At 49.2% G+C, this 19,745-nt stretch overlaps 1 protein-coding gene across 1 annotated transcript in view; it reads right to left on the bottom strand.

Annotated features, from left to right (window-relative positions):
• The window catches only part of Col4a1 (Collagen type IV alpha 1), a 65,750-nt gene extending 53,249 nt beyond the window's left edge, over positions 1-12,501 (bottom strand). Inside the window, exons 1-2 of the mRNA XM_065437187.1 lie at positions 12,150-12,501; positions 11,733-11,793 (exon numbers count right to left, since the gene is read on the bottom strand). Coding sequence (XP_065293259.1) covers positions 11,733-11,793; positions 12,150-12,199 — 111 coding nt within the window. The 5' untranslated portion in view covers positions 12,200-12,501. The remainder of the gene's footprint in view (positions 1-11,732; positions 11,794-12,149) is intronic.
• Between the last annotated feature and the right edge of the window lie 7,244 nt (positions 12,502-19,745).

Below are 19,745 nucleotides of genomic sequence, written 5' to 3'. Positions count from 1 at the left end.
TGCAACGAGACTTGCCGGCCGTGGACTTCGTCAAAACTGTATTCCGGTTTCTCCTCCCCCTCCAGCGCGCATGGCAGTCGCTTGCGCTGCGCCCTCGCATCCCGCGGCGGAGCACAGGATGACAGGCCCTGCTTAATGCAGGACTACAAGTGTCAGCCACGCAGTTGCACGTCGTGCGTTATCTGCCGCTAATTATGCACGAAAGGTCACCCAGTGCATCGCCCTCCCCGTTCGTGTGTAAGACTGCTCGATTCGAGATCGTTATTATGCGCGCGGCCGGGCTTACTCGCGCTGACGAGCCGGCGTGCTGGTGTTTTGCGCAGACCGCGCCTGTAACTGGACTACAGAGAATGTGTGTGTGTAACAGCCCCAGTGTCGCTTGCGAGCTGTTAACGCCTGCGTGGCTTCCATCCGATTTGTCTGCCACGTTGCGACACATCCGTTTCCCTTGATGGCGCCGCCAGACACTCGGAGCTGGCGCCGGATTAATTACAGGCCGGGGGCGCATGCCAACAGCCGAACTTCTCTGTTCCGCGCTCTGGCACTGAGTAGCGCCGCAACTTGACCCATTTTAGAAAACGTGCTAACAACTGAGGCTGAAGACATGCGAACAACAGCTTTGTGAACGCAACTGCGGGAATCGTGTCGCAATGTATAACACGCAGGCAAAAAAAGAAAAGCAGTTTTCGTGCGCACGTGAAAATAAAGAAAAAGGAGAGAAATATAATCAGGGAGTGAAGAAAAGCAGTACGGTGAACGAGATGCCTTTGAATTGTTTATTCTTGCCTCCCTCAGCATGAAAGGAGCAGCGCAGCGACCGAATTTTCGGCATTCGATTCGCCTGGAATATTGATACCTTCCGCGAATACTGGTCAATAACATCTTGAATGGATCCACAAGCAATCACCTGCAGCTTGGTGGCATGGCCACAAGCATAAGTGTCACGTGCACCGTCGATTCTGCACTGTCCCTCATGTTCTGTATGAGTCCTGTATGAGTAAGTTCTGTGTGCGTATTTTATAAGGCGCCACGTTCCTTCGGGGTCCGTATCGTTTATCTAGCAAAACAGCCACTCTCCTCTCCTTCTCTATTCCGTTCTGTTCTATGCGCAGCAGCACTTAATGCAGCGTTCGCCCTCCTCCGTGCCTCCACAATGCGAAACTTCAACAAGCATCCGGAAACAGCGGCCGCATCAGCGAGCGAAAGTAGACGCAGCGGCGGCTGCCGCAGACGGGTGAGGGCAGGGGCAACGGGATAAGGTTTACTTCACCGTTCGGACCTACTTGAGGCTCCGTTCAAGCAACTCGTTACGGCAAAGTATAACCGTCATGTGCGCCACCACTGGAGAGATGCGCGGCCAGAGATCGCCGGGCGGCTGTATTTTCCGTGCGCATGACGTGAGCGGAGCTAAACCGAGAGAGAGTCGGGGCCCTGTGGCGGCGGGCAGCCGAATGAAGGAAGCAGGAGACATAAACAGAGGCGCACGCAGTTCCGACCTGCGCGAAGCCACCGCCACAAATATGCAAAGGGGGCCCTCCCAACGTGAGTGAGACGTGGAGCGGCGGAGCAAGTCCAGAAGCCGGGCCTCTTTCCTCGCGGCACGACGTGGCCCGGCGACGACGGGTCGAATGGCAGAGCAGCAGCAGCAGCCTTTGGGCCGTGCCAACGACCTCTACCCAAGTGAGGGGGTTTTATTTAGTGGGTGGGTCCTCCTCGGAGTCGCGCGCGGGCGCGCAGGGCTCCCTTCGGAGCCGACTGCTGCGCGCTCTCCGTTTTCTGCGCCACACGAGAGGCCGTGCGGGAAAGTGTACACACGGGCGCTGACTCGGGGCGATACAAAGTTTACCCGCCGCGGGGAAAATTAATCTCCCCGCGGCACGGCAAGGACGCGCCCGAAAATGCCATCTGGGCGAGCAACAGTGCCGCTCGAGAGCACCGCTCGCCTTAATGACCGACGCTTGCTCGGGGCTGCCTCGATGCTGCAGCGCCGTAGGCAGCTGGAGATATAACGGAACGCCTCTATGACTTGCACGTGGAGCACAATCCCGTATCCTTCTGTGGGTGCACAGTCTGAGCTATGAGTTGCTTTTCTGATAGCTTTGAGCGATGCAATGCGCGACATCATCTGCCATGCGGTGTTCTTCGATTGGAAGCCAAAAATGCGGAAATTCAAGTGCAGGGTGAGGCGATGTCGCCTGCTCGTCGCGGCCCAATAAGACTCGCGTTCAGAACAGAATATCAGTTCGCCCTAAAGACTAGCCGATTTACTGTCCTTCGAGCTGTCCTTCGATGAGTCCGCGGCGACGGATTCCGGCGGCAGTGGCTCCAGAAATGTGTGGAATCGATCGGCGGAGAAAGGGCTTTTTCGGCGGAATCCGCTGCCGCTGAACTGGATTCCGTGCCGCTCTAGACGCCGAATGCCTCAGTGCGAGTTTTGGTGCTGCAAGTCGGTGCCGTGAATGAGATTAAGATTAGGTGCACACGGTCTTTGTGTACCTAATTTTAGTCCCTTTCGGAGGCCTGTTTTCACGCACGTTAGTATAGGTATACTAGCCCACTATTAACGTTCCGGGAAATTGCAGTATTCAGCGGTCACACAGTATTTAGGCTAACAACACATTCAATAAAAAATTAATTGATTGATTGATGATTCATTGTGCTTATTAGAATGGCTCGGGTCGAAGATGCACTACATATGGACGAGGGTACTCTACATATCGCGGGGAGAACCCTTTTCAAGGGCGAAGGAAAATCGGTACCCGCCGTGGTTGCTCGGTGGCTATGGTGTTCGGCTGCTGAGCACGAGGTCGCGGGATCGAACCTCGGCCACGGCGACCTCATTTCGATGGGGGCGAAATGCGGAAACACCCGTGTACTTAGATTTAGGTGCACGTCAAGGAACCCCAGGTGGTCAAAATTTCTGGAGTCCTCCACTACGGCGTGCCTCATGATCAGAAAGTGGTTTTGGCATGTAAAACCCCACAATTTCTTTTTGAAAATCTGTGAATCGACGTCGATGAGAGAGGAAGTAGCCAGCTGCAAAACTGTGGAAGTGCGCCGCAAACAACACAAAAATAGTGTGCGATGGAGAGCGCAAGAGCAGCCAAGTTTTCTCTATAGCTAGTAGGAGCAATTATCATACGTTAGAGTCATTCTGGTATATTCGGATTGGTTGCAGATAGAAGGATGGACAACACAGCAATGCTAACGACAGGACATTGAGCTACACGCAGTACCTCAGAGGCACGAAAAAGGCACAAAGAAAAAAAAAAGAAGGTGGAAGAGAAAACGAAAGACCCGGACTTTACGCGCGCACTGCACATGACAAGGACAACGAAAGCACCTCAAAAAACGCTCCACAGGCGGCGTGCAGAATCACAGCGTCCCATTCATGGTCCCATTACAGCGTCCTCCAGGGGCATGCGTAATGAACACGTTGTCCGATGTGGGGCGTTAGTTCACGTGGGAGGACTTCCCGTCTTTATTGACTCGTAACGGTTAAAAAATTAAATTATGGGGTTTAACGTGCCAAAACCACTTTCTGATTATGAGGCACGCCGTAGTGGAGGACTCCGGAAATTTCGACCACCTGGGGTTCTTTAACGTGCACCTAAATCTAAGTACACGGGTGTTTTTGCATTTCGCCCCCATCGAAATGCAGGCCGCCGTGGCCGGGATTCGATCCCGCGACCTCGTGCTCAGCAACCCAACACCATAGCCACTGAGCAACCACGGCGGGTTTCGTAACGGTTACGCTGCGCACGCGTCGTAAATCACGCGTCTCGGCTAAAGGACACGTATAGCGAACAACCTCTGAGCGCTGTAATGACTCAGGGGTGATTAAACATTGGTTATGCGCAATGCACAGGTAAAGAATTGTACACTGCTCACTAGCGGTAGTGTTTCCCCAGTAGGCAGCGCTGCGAACCTGCACGTGCTAAAGCCCCTTAAACTTCTTTAAGTAATGACACTCTCCTCCTCCGCCTTCACTCCTCGTTTCTCCTCTCTTTGACGCTCCCTCCTCGACCGTGGCGCCGCCTACACTGCTCGAGCGTAGCAACGGCGCCAACAAGCGCTCCTCGCCACTCCGTATGCGCTTCTCGAGCAAAAATGGCGCTGATGCACGGCGCGAGGGCCCACGTGATGCTATTAGACTAATAGCGACGCGGCGTCGGCCAGAGCGCGCGAGGAGGAGGCGGCATTCTTCAATGCGTGGCAGTACTTTACGAAGTTTAAGGGGCTTTAGCATGTGCTGCGGTCTAATTTACTTGTGAAAGCGGTGAAGTTTCAAGAAAACCTGCGTAACGGTATTACGACAGAAGACGACTCTGAATACTACGCAAATAAGCTAAAAGCAGTTATCATTTTTGGGCGTACAAAGACAGAAAGAGAGAGAGAGAAAGCTGTGCAGCTTGTGGGTATGAAAGAAATAGTAACATTTTTCTAAGGACATGTCACACATGTAATGAAATACACACACTAGAACTATTATCAGCTGTTTCTTCTTATCATCCTTGCTTTGACCTAGGCTAGTATTGCACGTGCGTGCGTTTCCCATTCTTCGCGGTTCACCCCAAAGACACGATAATGTTCAACCGCGGTCGTGCCGTGCAGACAGTGAAAAAATAAAAAAGCTCGCCATCGAGTGGATGTAGTCTAGAGCTGAGCGTGTCGGCAGTGGAATCGCTGCAGACAAAACGCATGCGAGCCAGCGACAGCCGGCGCACAACAAAGGAGCCCTCGAAACTGGAAATGCTCTCGTAATTGCCCCAGCCAAGTCACGCGAAGAACTACATGTTGGCTTATCAAACTCACGACAGTGAGTCCCATCTCATGAACGTGTTCGGCCCAAAAAGAATCAACATAGACGCGCCACTCGTGGAAAGAAGAGGGCAGCAGAAAATATCAAAACAACTGGCCACAAATCACTCAGAGTAAAGGCGAAGCAAATGAAGAGCCACAACGGGAGGCCCAGAAAAAGAAAGCACGAAACGGGAGGGAGCCCTAAAGTGCGTGTTTTCAAAAGAAAAAAATGTAATAAAAGGGCCATGCCCACATGGAACCGGATACGTCATTATATGTTCCGGAGGTAGGCAGGCCGAGGAGGAGGAATCTGCCGACAAAGGTAGTTCCAAGAATGGCCACAAGGTGCCCCAAGGCGCCGCCGCTCCTGTCGCTATCCACAATTGGGCTTCTACGGCTCAAAAAGTAGTAAAAACGAGAGAAATAGGAACTCCGCGGCTCGTCTTGGAGCAAAGTTTGCAGGCAGAGACTGCCAGACACCCTTTTGCTTTTTGGTGTTTCGCTTAGCGGCATGCAGGTTTCGGCCGCTGCTGTAGGACATTTAAGGGTAGAAAGGAAACCGGCGGCCGTGAGCGCCTAAGCAAACACGAGTCGGCATGCGCGAGGGACGAACAACAACGTCAACAGAGGGCGCTTTAAACGGGGCCGGCGTAATTCAGGGGGCCTCGGCCGGCGAGTGTCGTGAAGGTGGCGCGTTACAAACACGTCAGGTTGGGCTCCGCGAGAGGGACCCTCTTCGGCTTTTGTGCGTGACACCGCGGTCGCGCAATCGCAATGTCATACAGGCCGCTGCACTGACCAGCGCGGAATGCCGGCCCTCACCGTCATGCGGGTACGCCAAGAATGACCCTGGCAGCTTTCCCCGGCGCGACAAAAGGACCCTACGTGCACGTGACCCCGCGAGGGCAAGGAGGCCAAACGGGAGAGACAGGAGTGAGGGGGAACGCCTCCGCCACTTGCGGATTCGACAGCGTCCGAACAAACGCTATCGAACAGAGAGCTGTTTGACGAGCGGATGGTCGGCTATGGTAGAGAATTCTTAGCATTAACGATTTCGTGGAATACTATCGGAGGGACTTGCGTGCTTCAGTGTGTGTCCATGTTTTTCAAGCGACATCGGTCGGACCTTGTCTCAGAAATTATTCCGCACTGATACAGAAATGAGACATTCGGATTTGTTGCACCCGGAGCCGTTGTTGCCCGGGGCGTGCAAGAGCGATATTAATAAGTGGACGGATATATGGGTGTTATGAGCATCCATCTTGAAACGCGGTGACTGCTGATACCTACATTTATTATCGGCGCTTAGGATAAGTCGATGCATTGTACCCGCTTTTCATACGCCTTGGTGTCAGTTCAGCTGTGTTTCGAACCGGTCTGGTCCCGATGTAGAGGCAGAGGCTTGTTTAAGCTAAAGCCCCTCCATCCACGCGTCAACGCCGCTTTTTCGCCGACCAGCCTGGTCGGCGAAAACGTGTATGGAGGGGCTTTAGTTTAAGCCAGCAGCCACTAGGCCACAGCCGGGAGAATGACAGAACGCTGCGAGATTCGAGATGCACTAGGCTTCTTTACACGTTTACGAAATCAAACCGTGTCGGTTCCTTGCCGAGCGGAGCACTTGGGAATGTACACAACGCGCACATGCCCCGTGAACGATTCCACCGCATCCCAGCTGTGGTCGACGGGCAAGTGCGCACCTATTTAGGCGCGATGATATCCGGAGGCTGTGAGGCAAAAATAGCCATCCCCTCTTCTGATAATCGTTGCGCCTCCAGGACGAGTCGCAATGTCGAGGTGGAGCCCGCGGCTCGACTGCGGCGTCCCGTGTGCTTGCTGGGGATCGCCCTAACGAATGCTTGGCTCTTGGAACAAGCGTCACGGGCGAGGGCTGTGGATTCGCGCATCGGCGGCCTTTCAGGGGACGGTGAGCGCAGCCGGCGGCATACTCCAAACAAAGGCGGGCGCTGAGGCCTCGTCCCGCTCCAAATAAAACGGCAAGCCGAAGAGACGGGGGCCCGAGTTTGCCCCGCTGAAAGAAGTTCAATTTTAGCGCCGCCTCGTCAGGCTGCTTCCGGGATGGGGGAGGCCCGCACTGCCACCACCACCGACGACGACGCAGGCTGCGCGACTCCACCCTGCGACAGCTACGACGAGGCCGTGGTCTTGGGGCAGAGCAGCGCACCTGGGCCGGCCCGACTAGTCACAGACAAAAACGAGCGAAAGAAAGCTGGACCCAGTGGTCATTCGGCTCCGTGTTTTATAGTACACATGTGTCTTGATTACCGAACGCGCCCAAGGTGCGTCAGTGCCGGCGTCACTAACGGCTTGTGTTCTGCAAGTGTGAAAATCGGCGAAACGCCGACTGCTCTGCAAGGAAACTCATGAAAAAAAAATTGTCAACCAACCTGCTGTAGCGTGGAGCTACAAAGGAAACCCTTTCATTTCAAGTTTTTGGTTTGACATTTTGTCTACTTTCTAGCTTCATGCTACAGTCGGGTTTGTCGGACAATTTTTCCTTTCGTGAACGTTCCTCCACTTTGCGGGATTCCGTAGAACTGATTGGTCGTACAAGGAAATTTGGTCATCTCAGTAGCCGGATTTATAGTGCGCGCGTTATATCGCACGTATCGGATTAAATGGCAGTGCGGCAGTAATTTTGATGGGAGAATAAGCGTGCACACTGCCAGGTAGCGAAACCTCTATACATGCCAGTCAGCGGGTGCGCTGACTGCGCGCACAGTTCGTTTGGCTTTTAGTATCTTTCTACGTCGTACTCTTTCTCTCGCCGACTCACTTTCGTATCACGAATGTCAACGTGAGTGAGCAAGGGCGGGGGAGGAAAATGAGGGGAAAGTGAAACACGTAGCAAGTGCGTCTATCCCCCTCCTCTTTTCTATCCCCACCGCATCTACCACGCGTCATCCGCGTAGACCTACGAATTCCCATGGACTTTCTTTCACTCGCTCGTCGTAATTAAATGTACATACGTATCGATAATATTGCGGCACGACTGGGTATGCCGGCACATATGCGTGGCGTTCAACCCTAGCAGCTGGGACACGTGCTTGGCGCTGCGAAGGGACGATGAGTACGCGGGAGCCTTGGAACAAGTCCGGCCAAACTTGGCGGAACAAGACGCAAACGTCGTACAGGAAGCACACAGACAGGAGTGTGACTGAACAAGCGGGCGCCACGCGCAGAACACGTTCTGGCTCTCCCGAATACCTTCGGGTCGTTTCGAAGGGGGCCAGCTGCCAGAGGCACCGCGTGAATCGCGTGTGGTTTCCGCCCTCCAGCCAGCCAGGCTCCAGATGCCCGGCGACGCTGGTCGGTGACACAAAGCTGGCCCCGTGTGCGGTTCATTCACAGCGTTTCCGGGGTTTGGAGCGCCGCCACACGAGCCGGCCGGGCTGCAGCGCGCGTGGGACGCGCTCGCTGTGTGCACGGGCGCCGCTCGCCGGAGTGATGCCATCGTTTCACTGAAAACCGATTGACTCTGCGGCGATGTCGGTGAACCTGCTCTCTCTCACCTCCACTGACAGCGATCGTCAATCGCAAACAAGAGCCGTGTGGCAAAAAAAAAAAAAAGAAATGTAGGTATGAATCTTTGCTCAACGGCTGGTTGTCTTTACGCCAACAATAATAGAGCGCATCCATTAGTGAATAAATACATCCGTATACATCTTGGGGCACGATGCTTGCCTGTGCGGACAAGATGACGCCCTGCAAAAATTAACTTTAAGGGAAGCGAGGAGCAGCGCCATCTGAAAGCCAGAAATCGAAGGCAAGGTTCGTTCCGTTTCTGATGTTCTTGCGAAACGTCGATGACCAAAAAAAAAAAAGAACCTTCGGAAATGGAAGGAACGTTTTCGGAAATGAAAAAAGTCCTAGTTTATCCACACTTGAAAAAAATTACGCGTGTTTGCTCTCTTCCGTGTGCTATCATGACCATTCACAGTACGACAGAACATGCGGATAGCTAGGTCAAAGAAAAATATCCAAAGAGCATAGAAACTGAGCTCTAATAGCCCGGAAAAGCGCCGCTAACAGCAAGTGTCGCCAACACGCTGCAGCCTAAATTAGTTGGCTTGCCGCACTACCTTGTGTGAACTTGTTCTACGTGCTCGCTCTTGTTTTTGCTCCTATACTAAACGATATAATTACTCCGCATATTCCTTATAATAGAAAGGTAAAGTAAAAATTGTGTTAATGTTTACATTCTTCTAACGCCCCATCTTGGTATCTCGAACAGGCATCCTTAGTCCTGAACCAGCATCGCAAGATTTGCAGAGGGCATAACGGGCTATAATAATTATCGTAAATTTTTTTTTAATGATCGACGATTACGATACGCCCTAATGCTAAATTTAGACGCAGCTCGATACGTGCTTTCATTTCGCGATATACTGAGGCAACGAATTCGAGACCGAAGTCACCGCACCGTCTGGCAGCGGGTCAGTGCCGTCAGCGCCTTCGCAGAGGGAGGGGCAGTATGGCAACGCTGGCGCGATGAGCGGCATCGACGACGACGAACGCGCGAGCACTGGCACGAGCGCGTTGGCGCCGTCACGCCGAGGGACACCGACGCGCAACACATGGACGGGTGCTATAAAATGCACGCTTTTGCAATTGCATCGGTACATTAGTAAGATGGACAAGCTCATTTAAAGAGAAGCAGGAGCATTCTTGTCGGCCCCTTTCAATACCTAGCCCCACTCTTGTATAAGCTTTACTGAAAAAAAAAAAAAGAAGTGTGACCATTCGCCGATTACTTTTTGCGAGAGAGGAGGAGACCAAGTTCACAAGCACATCGCCAAAAACGAAAATGCAACGAGCGCGGCATGGTAAGCAGTTGAGCGTCACTCGTTCCGTACGCACTTCAAAACAGCCGTAGCTTCAATGAGGGGTGAAAGCTACTCTTCAGAAATTTAAGAGAGCCCAGTCGTGAAGTGTAAAGAAGACCCGTGACACTGGCCTAGCCCTTTCTCGCAACTTTCCGTAGCTAATAGATGTACAGGTCACATCTGCTTGCACACATTGCTCTAAGCAAGTTAAACTCACTTGTCCTTTAACCTCCTGATAAAATGGAAGGAAGTTGACCCTGACGGCTATTTTCGCCCATAACTACAGCTGCCCTAACCAAGGCAGCGACAGCGAGGCAGAAATATTCATGGTCATCACACGATGGGTGCTGCTTTCCTGACGGTCATGCAAGCACGCAAGTAGGTTTCCCCGCATATCGCACTGGCTGCTATTAAGATGACCCAGGTACAGCTCGAAACGCCGCGCCAGTCTGATGGTCACGTGCCAAACAGCGCGCTCACGCTTGTATATATATATATATATATATATATATATATATATATATATATATATATATATATATATATATATATATATATATATATATATATATATATATATATATATATATATATATATATATATTTAACGAGGCTGACTACGTTGCTTCTGTTGACCAAGGTACGTGGAGAAGCCAGCTTGCAGGATTTTGCACCAAAGTCTCTCACCAGTGCATCAACTACAAAACCATGGCATAGTTGCTTCGCGCTGACATGAGACTATGTTGTGTTTCAACTTGTAGGGGTATGGCATCTGTTGGCATAAACGTCAACAAAGCTTATCCGTAAGAAAGACTGATTAGTTAGTTTTCCCCTTTGTTTGTTAGGCAAATACGACACGTGACCATTAGTAGTAGAATTAAACAACATTCGTCATTGCTACTATTAATAGTCATGTGCATCCTCAGGAGATTGTTGTGGAACGTTAAGCGGTCGACATACCTGTAATTATTTCCGCTGGTCGGGAATAGGGGAAGTAAGCGTGATATTTATAACCGTCTAGCATAATGCTATGAGAAGTCTATTGTTTCTGCTTTAGATAAAGAAAGGTTATGAAAATGCAGTTGCGATGTTTGAATGTGCATATATTTAATTAACTTCGATAACCAAGTAACTTTCCAACATACGACAGAAGTTGAGTGCTAGCACTTGCAAATAGGAAATTATATCCCACGCTTAAGCACAGTAGCATTTGGCGAAAGCTTTACACCTGTTTTGCCTATGGCAGGCTGCATGCTCTATAACGTGAGTCTTAGAGATGACCCGAACATACCTCTAACGCTCAGTAGGAAATTAAAGAAAAAGAAATAAAAGGAGAGCACAAAGATAAAAAAATAGGGTCTTTCTTTCGCGCACGCGTAGGGCGGACGGCGCATGTCGCTGCCATTAACGTTGGAGAGCTGAGAACCGAGCTCTCGTCATCAGAGGGTGGCCCGTAAATCACACCGGACAGCAGCTAAAAGGTGCTATCCGTAGTACTTGCCGGAAGGGTAAGGGAGTTGTTGGCAAGACAACTGCGTGAGCGTATAGGGAAGTGCGCGACATGTCTGCCGTGGTGCTTCGTCAGCGCTGGAAAAGCGCTCGTATAAGGGGAGAGGTGTCAACATTCCAGGCGGTTCTAAGTCGCAATGCGAACGGCACATAATATGCAAAGGAGGAAGCGGGCGGAGACGGCGGGTGAAGCGAGAGCGCGAAGCCCGTGGCGCGGCGGGAGAGGGCAAAACATGGCAGAGGAGGCGTCTTGCCCTTTCCTTCGCGCCAAGGCCCGCTGCCGCCCGGCGCGACTGCTCGATCAGCAGCGACCGGAAGCGATGGCTGGCTAGCCCGGCGTCTGTAGCAGACAGCACACGTGCGCGCTCAACTCGACAACGGCGGTTCGCGCGAGAAAAGAAAGCCGATCTCAGCCTTTTTCTCACTCCTTGATTCTTAGCAGTCAATGTCTTGATGTTGACTCCATCTTGCTATTTTTTTATTTTTTTCGTATAGAGCGGATGATAATCGGCGAATCACGTTCGTTTCTCCGGGAATGCGAGACGAATACATTGAAATGCGCCGAAGTTGACTTACCGGGTAATTAGAAGACAGTGCGCTATAGAAGCACAGTGCGAGTGATGATAGCAGCAGCAATCTGGCAGAAAGAAAAACAAGAAAGGAAAATAGTACTTAAGACCATAACCCAACAGGCAGATATGCGTTGCCCACATACTTTCGACGCTGATTGTACATTTCGCCTCTCCTGTATGATTTACCCTACAAAGTCCGTCTCTTACAAGTAAAGAATAAATCGACAGAGTGCTGTCGTACCGGAAAGCGCAAGTAAGATAATGGCGCTTTCGGATCCAGAAGAAATGTACACTCGAATATTCGTAACATGCGTTCAACAAATTTCGTGTCGCTCAAGCGAAACCAGCTGTCGCGGCAAATCGCGACACGAAACCAATGGAACACAACGTTCGCTTGCGCGACGTACAAGTTGGGGCTCACCTTTGGGCTAGACCCGAGGCCACCATCTCTGCTGCCCGCGGAGACGACATGCGCTTCGTCGGCTCTGTTCAGCACCACGGGGCCGGCATGGTCGTCGGTGTCTGGGGTTGCGCACCTCTTGCTTGCCTCGAGCCGCTCAGGGAGGACCACTGCACGGCGACAACCCCCCCTGTCGGGCTTCCGTCCGCTCACTGCCCAGGGAACTTTGTGTTCTTTTGTGTAGTTGTGAGCGTGGCCGAAGTCGCGCCGCTGCCGTGTCCGCCCAAGTGTGTGTGGCGTGAAGTGTGGCTGGCTGCCTGTGCGTGCGGCGCGCCCGGCCCTTCGCTGGCGGTCGGCGAAGCCTCACTAGTCCTGTTGGGAGCCCCGAGCTAGGAGCTCGCCTTGGCCTCGGAGGAGGAGGAGCGAGCATCTTCTTCCGGGGCGGGATGGGGGGCTGCCCACGTGACCCACTCGGGGCGGAGGAATAAAGTAGTCCGGCCGCGGGACCCCCTCTCCCCGCCGAGCGTGCGTAGGGGGTCCTACGTGCCTCTTGCCTGCGCGCACCCCCCCCCCTTCCCTTTCCCATCTCCTCGTCTTGAACGGCTGTCCCGCGAAGAACTAAACTGATCGAGTGTCGCATGGCTTCGACTTTGGCACCAATAACCTTCCTTACAACGCCGTTACGCGAATTGCCTCTCTCTAGCGGTTTGGGGAAGGGGAGCGTGCTTACCACGTGCAAACGATCCTCAATGGTAACGAGAAGCCAAAAGCCTCAGAAAGAATGATCTTGACAGTGCTGACGAACATAATACGTAGCAGTAAGAAAATAATAACAAAAAGAAAAAGTATAAACGTCTTACACTTGGGGTGTGCCCCAGCGTCCGTTCTTTTTCTATTTAATAAGAAATTTAATGTATTAAACTGTGCTTCCCACCTACACCGCCATATATATATATATATATATATATATATATATATATATATATATATATATATATATATATATATATATATATATATATATATATATATATGAAGCATATCTAAAATAATACAATTAAAAAAGTCATACAGCTTATTGAAGGAAACGAAACCGCTTAACATTATTGATTTCCAATGCAAGATTGTAAATGTTAATTCCCATGTTTGGTATACGCATATACGTGATATTAACATTGTTATAAAGACAACACACCGCGCAACGGCTCGAATCTTACGGTGGTTAGGAAATTAGAGCCTTCCGTCGACATCAACATGCTGTTGTTCTTTTTTATTAATGTTGTATGCCTTCCGATTCGCCGGAATAATTTTTTGGAAACGCTTAGGGACATCTTCGACATGAAGTATGTCAGTCATTATTTTTCTTTCTTTCTTCTTTGCCGAATTTCTGGCGCCCAACGCTTGTGAAAGTTGAAGCGAAATCGGAGCATTCCGATTTCGCTTAGGAATGAAAGAACCACGAAGAAAGCATAGCATGAAATGGAGTTTACAAATGACTATACACAGTCTGAAAAACCTGCTTCTATTCATTTCAAACAGCCCGTCCCGAAAGCACATAATATAATGCACATAATAGGAAGCTTTAGCACGAGTCTAACTCCGATTTTCCTATTCAAATAAACGTAAAGAGTAGAAATATTTTCGCGAGATAGACGCTAGATCGCTTTGTATGAATTTTTTTGCACTTGAGAGAGCAGGTCAAATACTCGTCACTCTGGGGAACGGAATGTTTATGTAGGGCCTGCAGTTCTTTTGCAAAAATTGTCGAAAATCGGTAAGTTTCGAAAGAATTGAGGAAAGACGTTTACAAATCCGTAAGTCTTCACCGAAAATCGATATCGCAATTCTGTAAACTGCATCGGTTGGAGCATCTAAAGCCGACAAATTTTATGTATGAGTTCAAAGCTTAGGTAAAATTGTGACACTATTTACAAGGGCTTTGCAAAAGACCGACTAACAAATTATTGGCATATTTCAGAGCGGTGTATAATATACGAAATTTGTTCGGTTTAGATATGTTATTAGGTGCGTTTTACAGAATTGTGATATCACTTTTTATTGCTGAATTACAGCATTGTTAACTTGATACATGATCCGCTTTTTTAAATAAAATTTGCAACTTTTTTTTTAAAGAAATGACGGCCTAAATAAATAATCCGCTTGCCACAGTAACTAGAATTCAACTTTTTTCTCTTATATGCAACAAACTTCATCAAATACAGTGCAGTGGTTGTCGAGAAAAATATACTTGTTCCCATGCATTTAGAAAGGAGCCCTCGAGCTAAAGCATCCTCCGAGGATGTTCAAACGTGCTGTTGAGAAAAACAACGACTCATCACTTTTCCTGGCTAATGTATCTGTTCCTCTTGAGATACTCCTGAATTTTCTTGGCTTATAGTTACTTGTTGTTGACGAGGTGTGAACGTGGGCAAATCGGTGGCACGCTTTTGCAAGTTTTCTTGTTATCGGGAGTGAAGTGCGGTAAAGCTCCTGTATGGAACATTCTGTTGCGCACTACGCAGTCCGACACGTACCTGTACATCTGCAGGCTCGCACGACAGTGTTGTGCCACAACCAAGGTTTTCCTTGCGACATCCACCGGGGCATTTCAGTGGCTATAGGGTTCTACTGCTGAGCTACGAGGTCTCCTGTGCGACTCCAGGCCGCGGCGGCCGCATTCTAACAACGACGGCGTAACAGAAAGGACGGACGCAGAAAACAGCTTCGATCTCATAACTGATGTCTGAGCAAAATGTACAACCGAAGCATAGAAACGCAAATATTACATGACGAAATGTTAGGCCCCAAAGCGGCCCAGTGGGCTATGGAGAAGCACATAGTCGAGGGCTCGCGACTAACTTTGGACACGCGGCGCCAACGGTACGCGTAAAATTTAGTAAGCGTGCTATAGTGATTGTGCCATCTGATCCCACAGTAATTCTATGCAGACTTGACCATGAACCGAACTCGTTACCTCGTGCTCGGCATCCGAGTGCCATTGCCAGTGAACCTTTGCGGCGGGTTCGGAGCAATCGCTGCGTTATGTAGCGAGCGGATGCTGGAGTTCGCGTCTCATTCACAAAGAGCAAATTAGCCTCTTTTTTATTAGCATTCTCTGGCAACTTTAGCCACTTTGCTGTGCGTGTCTAACCTCTTTCACCCAGTGACCCAAGTTGTCTACTAGCTTGGGCCACTAGGTATGTTCCGGCTGCTGTCTTGCCGAGCAGACAACGTGGGCCACGAGGTATGTGCCCGAACAGACAACTTTATGCTATCTGCTGCCTGGCCTATAGTAGACAACTTGGGTCACCAGGTATGGTGCCACTGGGTATGTGTGCCCGAACAGCTAACTTCGGCACGGCGTCTGTGCTATTGGTACGAGCAAATTCTTGGTTGATATCCAGTATGGATGTCCCAAGCTGACACAAGAGGTATTTATAGCCTCAAATATATTACACAGCCACCGCCACCGTAGTCCTCCATAAAGAAAGCAACAAAATCCCAATAAAGAAAGGCGTCAGACAGGGAGATACGATCTCTCCAATGCTATTCACCGCGTGTTTACAGGAGGTATTCAGAGACCTGGATTGGGAAGAATTGGGGATAAAAGTTAATGGAGAATATACCTTAGTAACTTGCGATTCGCTGATGATATTGCCTTGCTTAGTAACTCAGGGGACCAATTGCAATGCATGCTCACTGTCCTGGAGAGGCAAAGCAGAAGAGTGGGTTTAAAAATTAATCTGTAGAAAACTAAAGTAATGTTTAACAGTCTCGGAAGAGAACAACAATAGGCAACGAGGCACTGGAAGTAGTAAGGGAATACATCTACTTAGGGCAGGTAGTGACGGCAGATCCAGATCATGAGACAGAAATAATCAGAAGAATAAGAATGGGCTGGGGTGCGTTTGGCAGGCATTCTCAGATCATGAACAGCAGGTTGCCATTATCCCTCAAGAGGAAAGTGTATAATAGCTGCGTCTTACCAGTACTCACCTACGGGGCAGAAACCTGGAGGCTTACGAAAAGGGTTCTACTCAAATTAAGGACTACGCAACGAGCTATGGAAAGAAGAATGATAGGTGTAACGTTAAGGGATAAGAAAAGAGCAGATTGGGTGAGGGAACAAACGCGAGTTAATGACATCTTAGTTGAAATCAAGAAAAAGAAATGGGCATGGGCAGGACATATAATGAGGAGGGAGGATAACCGACGGTCATTAAGGGTTACGGACTGGATCCCAAGGGAAGGGAAGCGTAGCAGGGGGCGGCAGAAAGTTAGGTGGGTGGATGAGATTAAGAAGTTTGCAGGGACGGCATGGCCACTAGTACATGACCGGGGTTTGCCCTGCAGTGGGCGTAACCAGGCTGATGATGATGATATTACAGCGATAGCATCCCAATAGCGTCGAGCGCAGTCGCTTCATGGAGAGCCATTGCAACGAAGGTGCAGCCAGGATACCAGGGATACTAGGAGTTTCAAGTGGGGTGCAGTGACAAACTATACTCGGTCGTAGCGTCATTTGGCATTGTCCTTGGTAGCGTGAATGCCCCTTCGTGTGTCTGCGGTGGAAATACGGTGTGTCGATATATAGTTTGAACCTAATCGCATTAACGACAGCATTCACTTTGAGGTACGTCCTGCCAAAAAAATTTTTTTCGCCTTCTCTTAGTTCCAGCAGTTGAAGGTTCAGGGGATGAGCTTAGGCTGTGTGCCCTTCGTGTTACCAATTCTGCTGCACAACGCGTGAACGTCAGCATTCTAGGTGTCATGAAACGGAGACCGCAAGCTTTGCACAGGTCGCTAAGCAAAGATGAACGTGTACCCCTCAGCACTATTCATTTTATTGCGAGCATACACAGAGCCACGATTACTATACTCTTTTCGAGAGACCGCTTATTCAATCTGCTGTATAACGACAGTGAGAAAAACAAATTGAAACTTAGTATAAGTGCGTACCATGCAGGGTAGGGTGTCTGCAGCCCATGGATCATCTGTCATTAAAGAACGACGAGAAGGGAGGGAGGGAGGGAGGGAGGGAGGGAGGGAGGGAGGGAGGGAGGGAGGGAGGGAGCTGCCGCTTTTGTTTATCTGTCCACCGTCTTCGGTGCAATCAAAATGTACAAACAAACATGTCAAAATGTAGAAACAAACATTTCTCGGAGCGGAACTCTTTCGTTTCTCCTCTCAACGAATCGGCGCTGCCCTGCGGCGTTTCCTGTTCGTTAAACGTTTCAGATCCCGTTTAGCGTTTTACAGACGCAAGCGCCAAGAATAGGTTACCGTTAACGACTATCACTTTTTCTCAGCGGTGCATTTTTATTCCTCCCCACCCGCTCAGTTGCCTGCTATGCATTGTACTTTTTTTTTTTTTGCAGTGCGCTTAGCCCTGGCTTCCTAAATGAGGAGAAGTGTCTATTTTTCTTAGGCATTGTCAGACCTCAGCGCATCTTTTTCTATCATAGTGATTGGCGATCGCCCGTGGCTACCGGATGCACTGCAGACCGCTTCACAACAGCGTGCCACGGCCGCTGTTGCCAAAATTGGCGCTCGCTCCGCGCCACCCATCTTCCTTAGCGCCGGCAAGGGTGCCTCAGTAATGTTTAGAGCGTGAGAAAAAGGGCCGAGCGGTGTGCCGAAGGCGGTGTTCCCTGCGGCAGACTAAACAGTTTGGATGCGGACGACGACGCATGCGCAGCCACGATGCCGCCCGATTGCAACGCACTACTATAATGGGAGGACGACGTTCAAAGGCGGTGCCGGCTGTATAGCACAGCGGTCCCGATTTCTCCAACCGACCGCGTATTTTTCCGTAAAACGTGGACACGCCTTCAACCGTGCGGCATTCGAAGCATGCGACAAAACGTACACGCCGCCAGCTTCTGTGCAGAGGTTATGCTTGTGAGCCAAATGCCCGTTTACCGTCCTAAAATCTCCCCGAAAAGCGAGAAAATATACGCGTTCTTAGAAACAGCATGTACGGAAAGGCTCGTTATATTACATTTGCCAAGTGAGCTTTATTTTTTTTTAAATTAGGATACGTCGTGATGCGGCATAATGAGAGAACGAAACTAAATAAAGGCACACATACTTGTTTTGTGCAGATACTACAGGAGTGGCTCATAAAGCGTGTTGTCCGTTAGCTGTCGCTCATATAGTTGCCCTGTTGGCCAGTTTGTAATGCAACAGACCTGAGTGATTTTCTGTTTTTATTAGCTACATAGAATTTTTATTTTAACTTATTCTGTTAGCTTAAGAGTAGAAAAGAGAAAAAGAAGATATCTCCTGTCTGTGTGTGTATATATATGCCGGGTGTTTCAGCGAACACTTTCAAATTAAAAAAAAAAGAATTGCCTCTGGCAGATAGCACAATTGTAGTCCAAGAGCTGGTTCACTCGAAAAGGCGGATATTACTTGTACGAAAAATTGAATGCATAATCGACCAGTTAACGAAAATTTAATACTTAAGTTTTTAGCTAATTACCTTATGGCACCGTACTGCAATTAAAAAATTCTAGCCAGGGAGTTGGCAAGGCGGATCCACTTGGAAAGAATTCTCAGGCTGACACCAGTTTCGAGATATTAATTCGCGAACTTCGCGGAGGAATGCATTGGCGTTCCAGTTACTTTCGTGCTTCAACGCATATAACGACGTTTTGTTAAGAAAGTAAGTGGAACGACAGTGCATTTTCACCGAAAGTTTCACGGCACATAGCTCGCAAATGATGTCACCCACACAATTATTTTTGTGTGGATGAATTTTGTTAATTAGTCGATTATGCATTTTGATTTTCTGTGCAAGTAATGTCGGCCTCTTCGGGTAGACCAGCTCATGCACCAGAATTGGGCTATCTGCAACAGGCAATTTAAGAAAAAACTGAAAGTGTTCGCTGGAACACTATGTATGTATGTATGTATGTATGTATGTATGTATGTATGTATGTATGTATGTATGTATGTATGTATGTATGTATGTATGTATGTATGTATGTATGTATGTATGTATGTATGTATGTATGTATGTATGCATGCATGTGTGTATGTATGTATGTATGTATGTATGTATGTATGTATGTATGTATGTATGTATGTATGTATGTATGTATGTATGTATGTATGTATGTATGTATGTATGTATGTATGTATGTATGTATACAGTTTTTTGGCGCGAACTGTGCAAGAGAGACTAACGATGTAGCTTTCAAGTAGCCAAATGTCTCTTCTGCCGGTATAGGTACACTCCATCGTCAATGGCTCGCTCTCCGCCACTGTCAGTACACCATCTGTTCCACGTAACTGGTGCCAAAATTGCCAAAAGTATCATTACCTTGTTTCTTACCAGCTATACGTAGCACTTGCAAATTTTAAAATTTTGGCACAAGCTACGTTTGACACATGGTATATTGGCCGCTTTGGCTTGACGGTTGATAACGATAGAATCGAAAGAAAAGTGATCGTTGCAAAATACAGCCCTTTTAATGAAAATATTGTTGCCACATATGAGAAGGAGAGAGAGAGAAAGCAAGAAGAAAAAAGGCAGGGAGGTCAACCACACGAGCGTTCGGTTTGCTACCCTACACGGGAGGTAAGGGAAAGGGGGATAGAAAAAGGAAAAGA

The sequence above is a fragment of the Dermacentor albipictus genome, chromosome 1 (genome assembly GCF_038994185.2).
Source record: "Dermacentor albipictus isolate Rhodes 1998 colony chromosome 1, USDA_Dalb.pri_finalv2, whole genome shotgun sequence".
NCBI classification, from domain to species: Eukaryota; Metazoa; Arthropoda; class Arachnida; order Ixodida; family Ixodidae; genus Dermacentor; species Dermacentor albipictus.
This window is presented reverse-complemented; position numbering and strand designations above follow the sequence as displayed.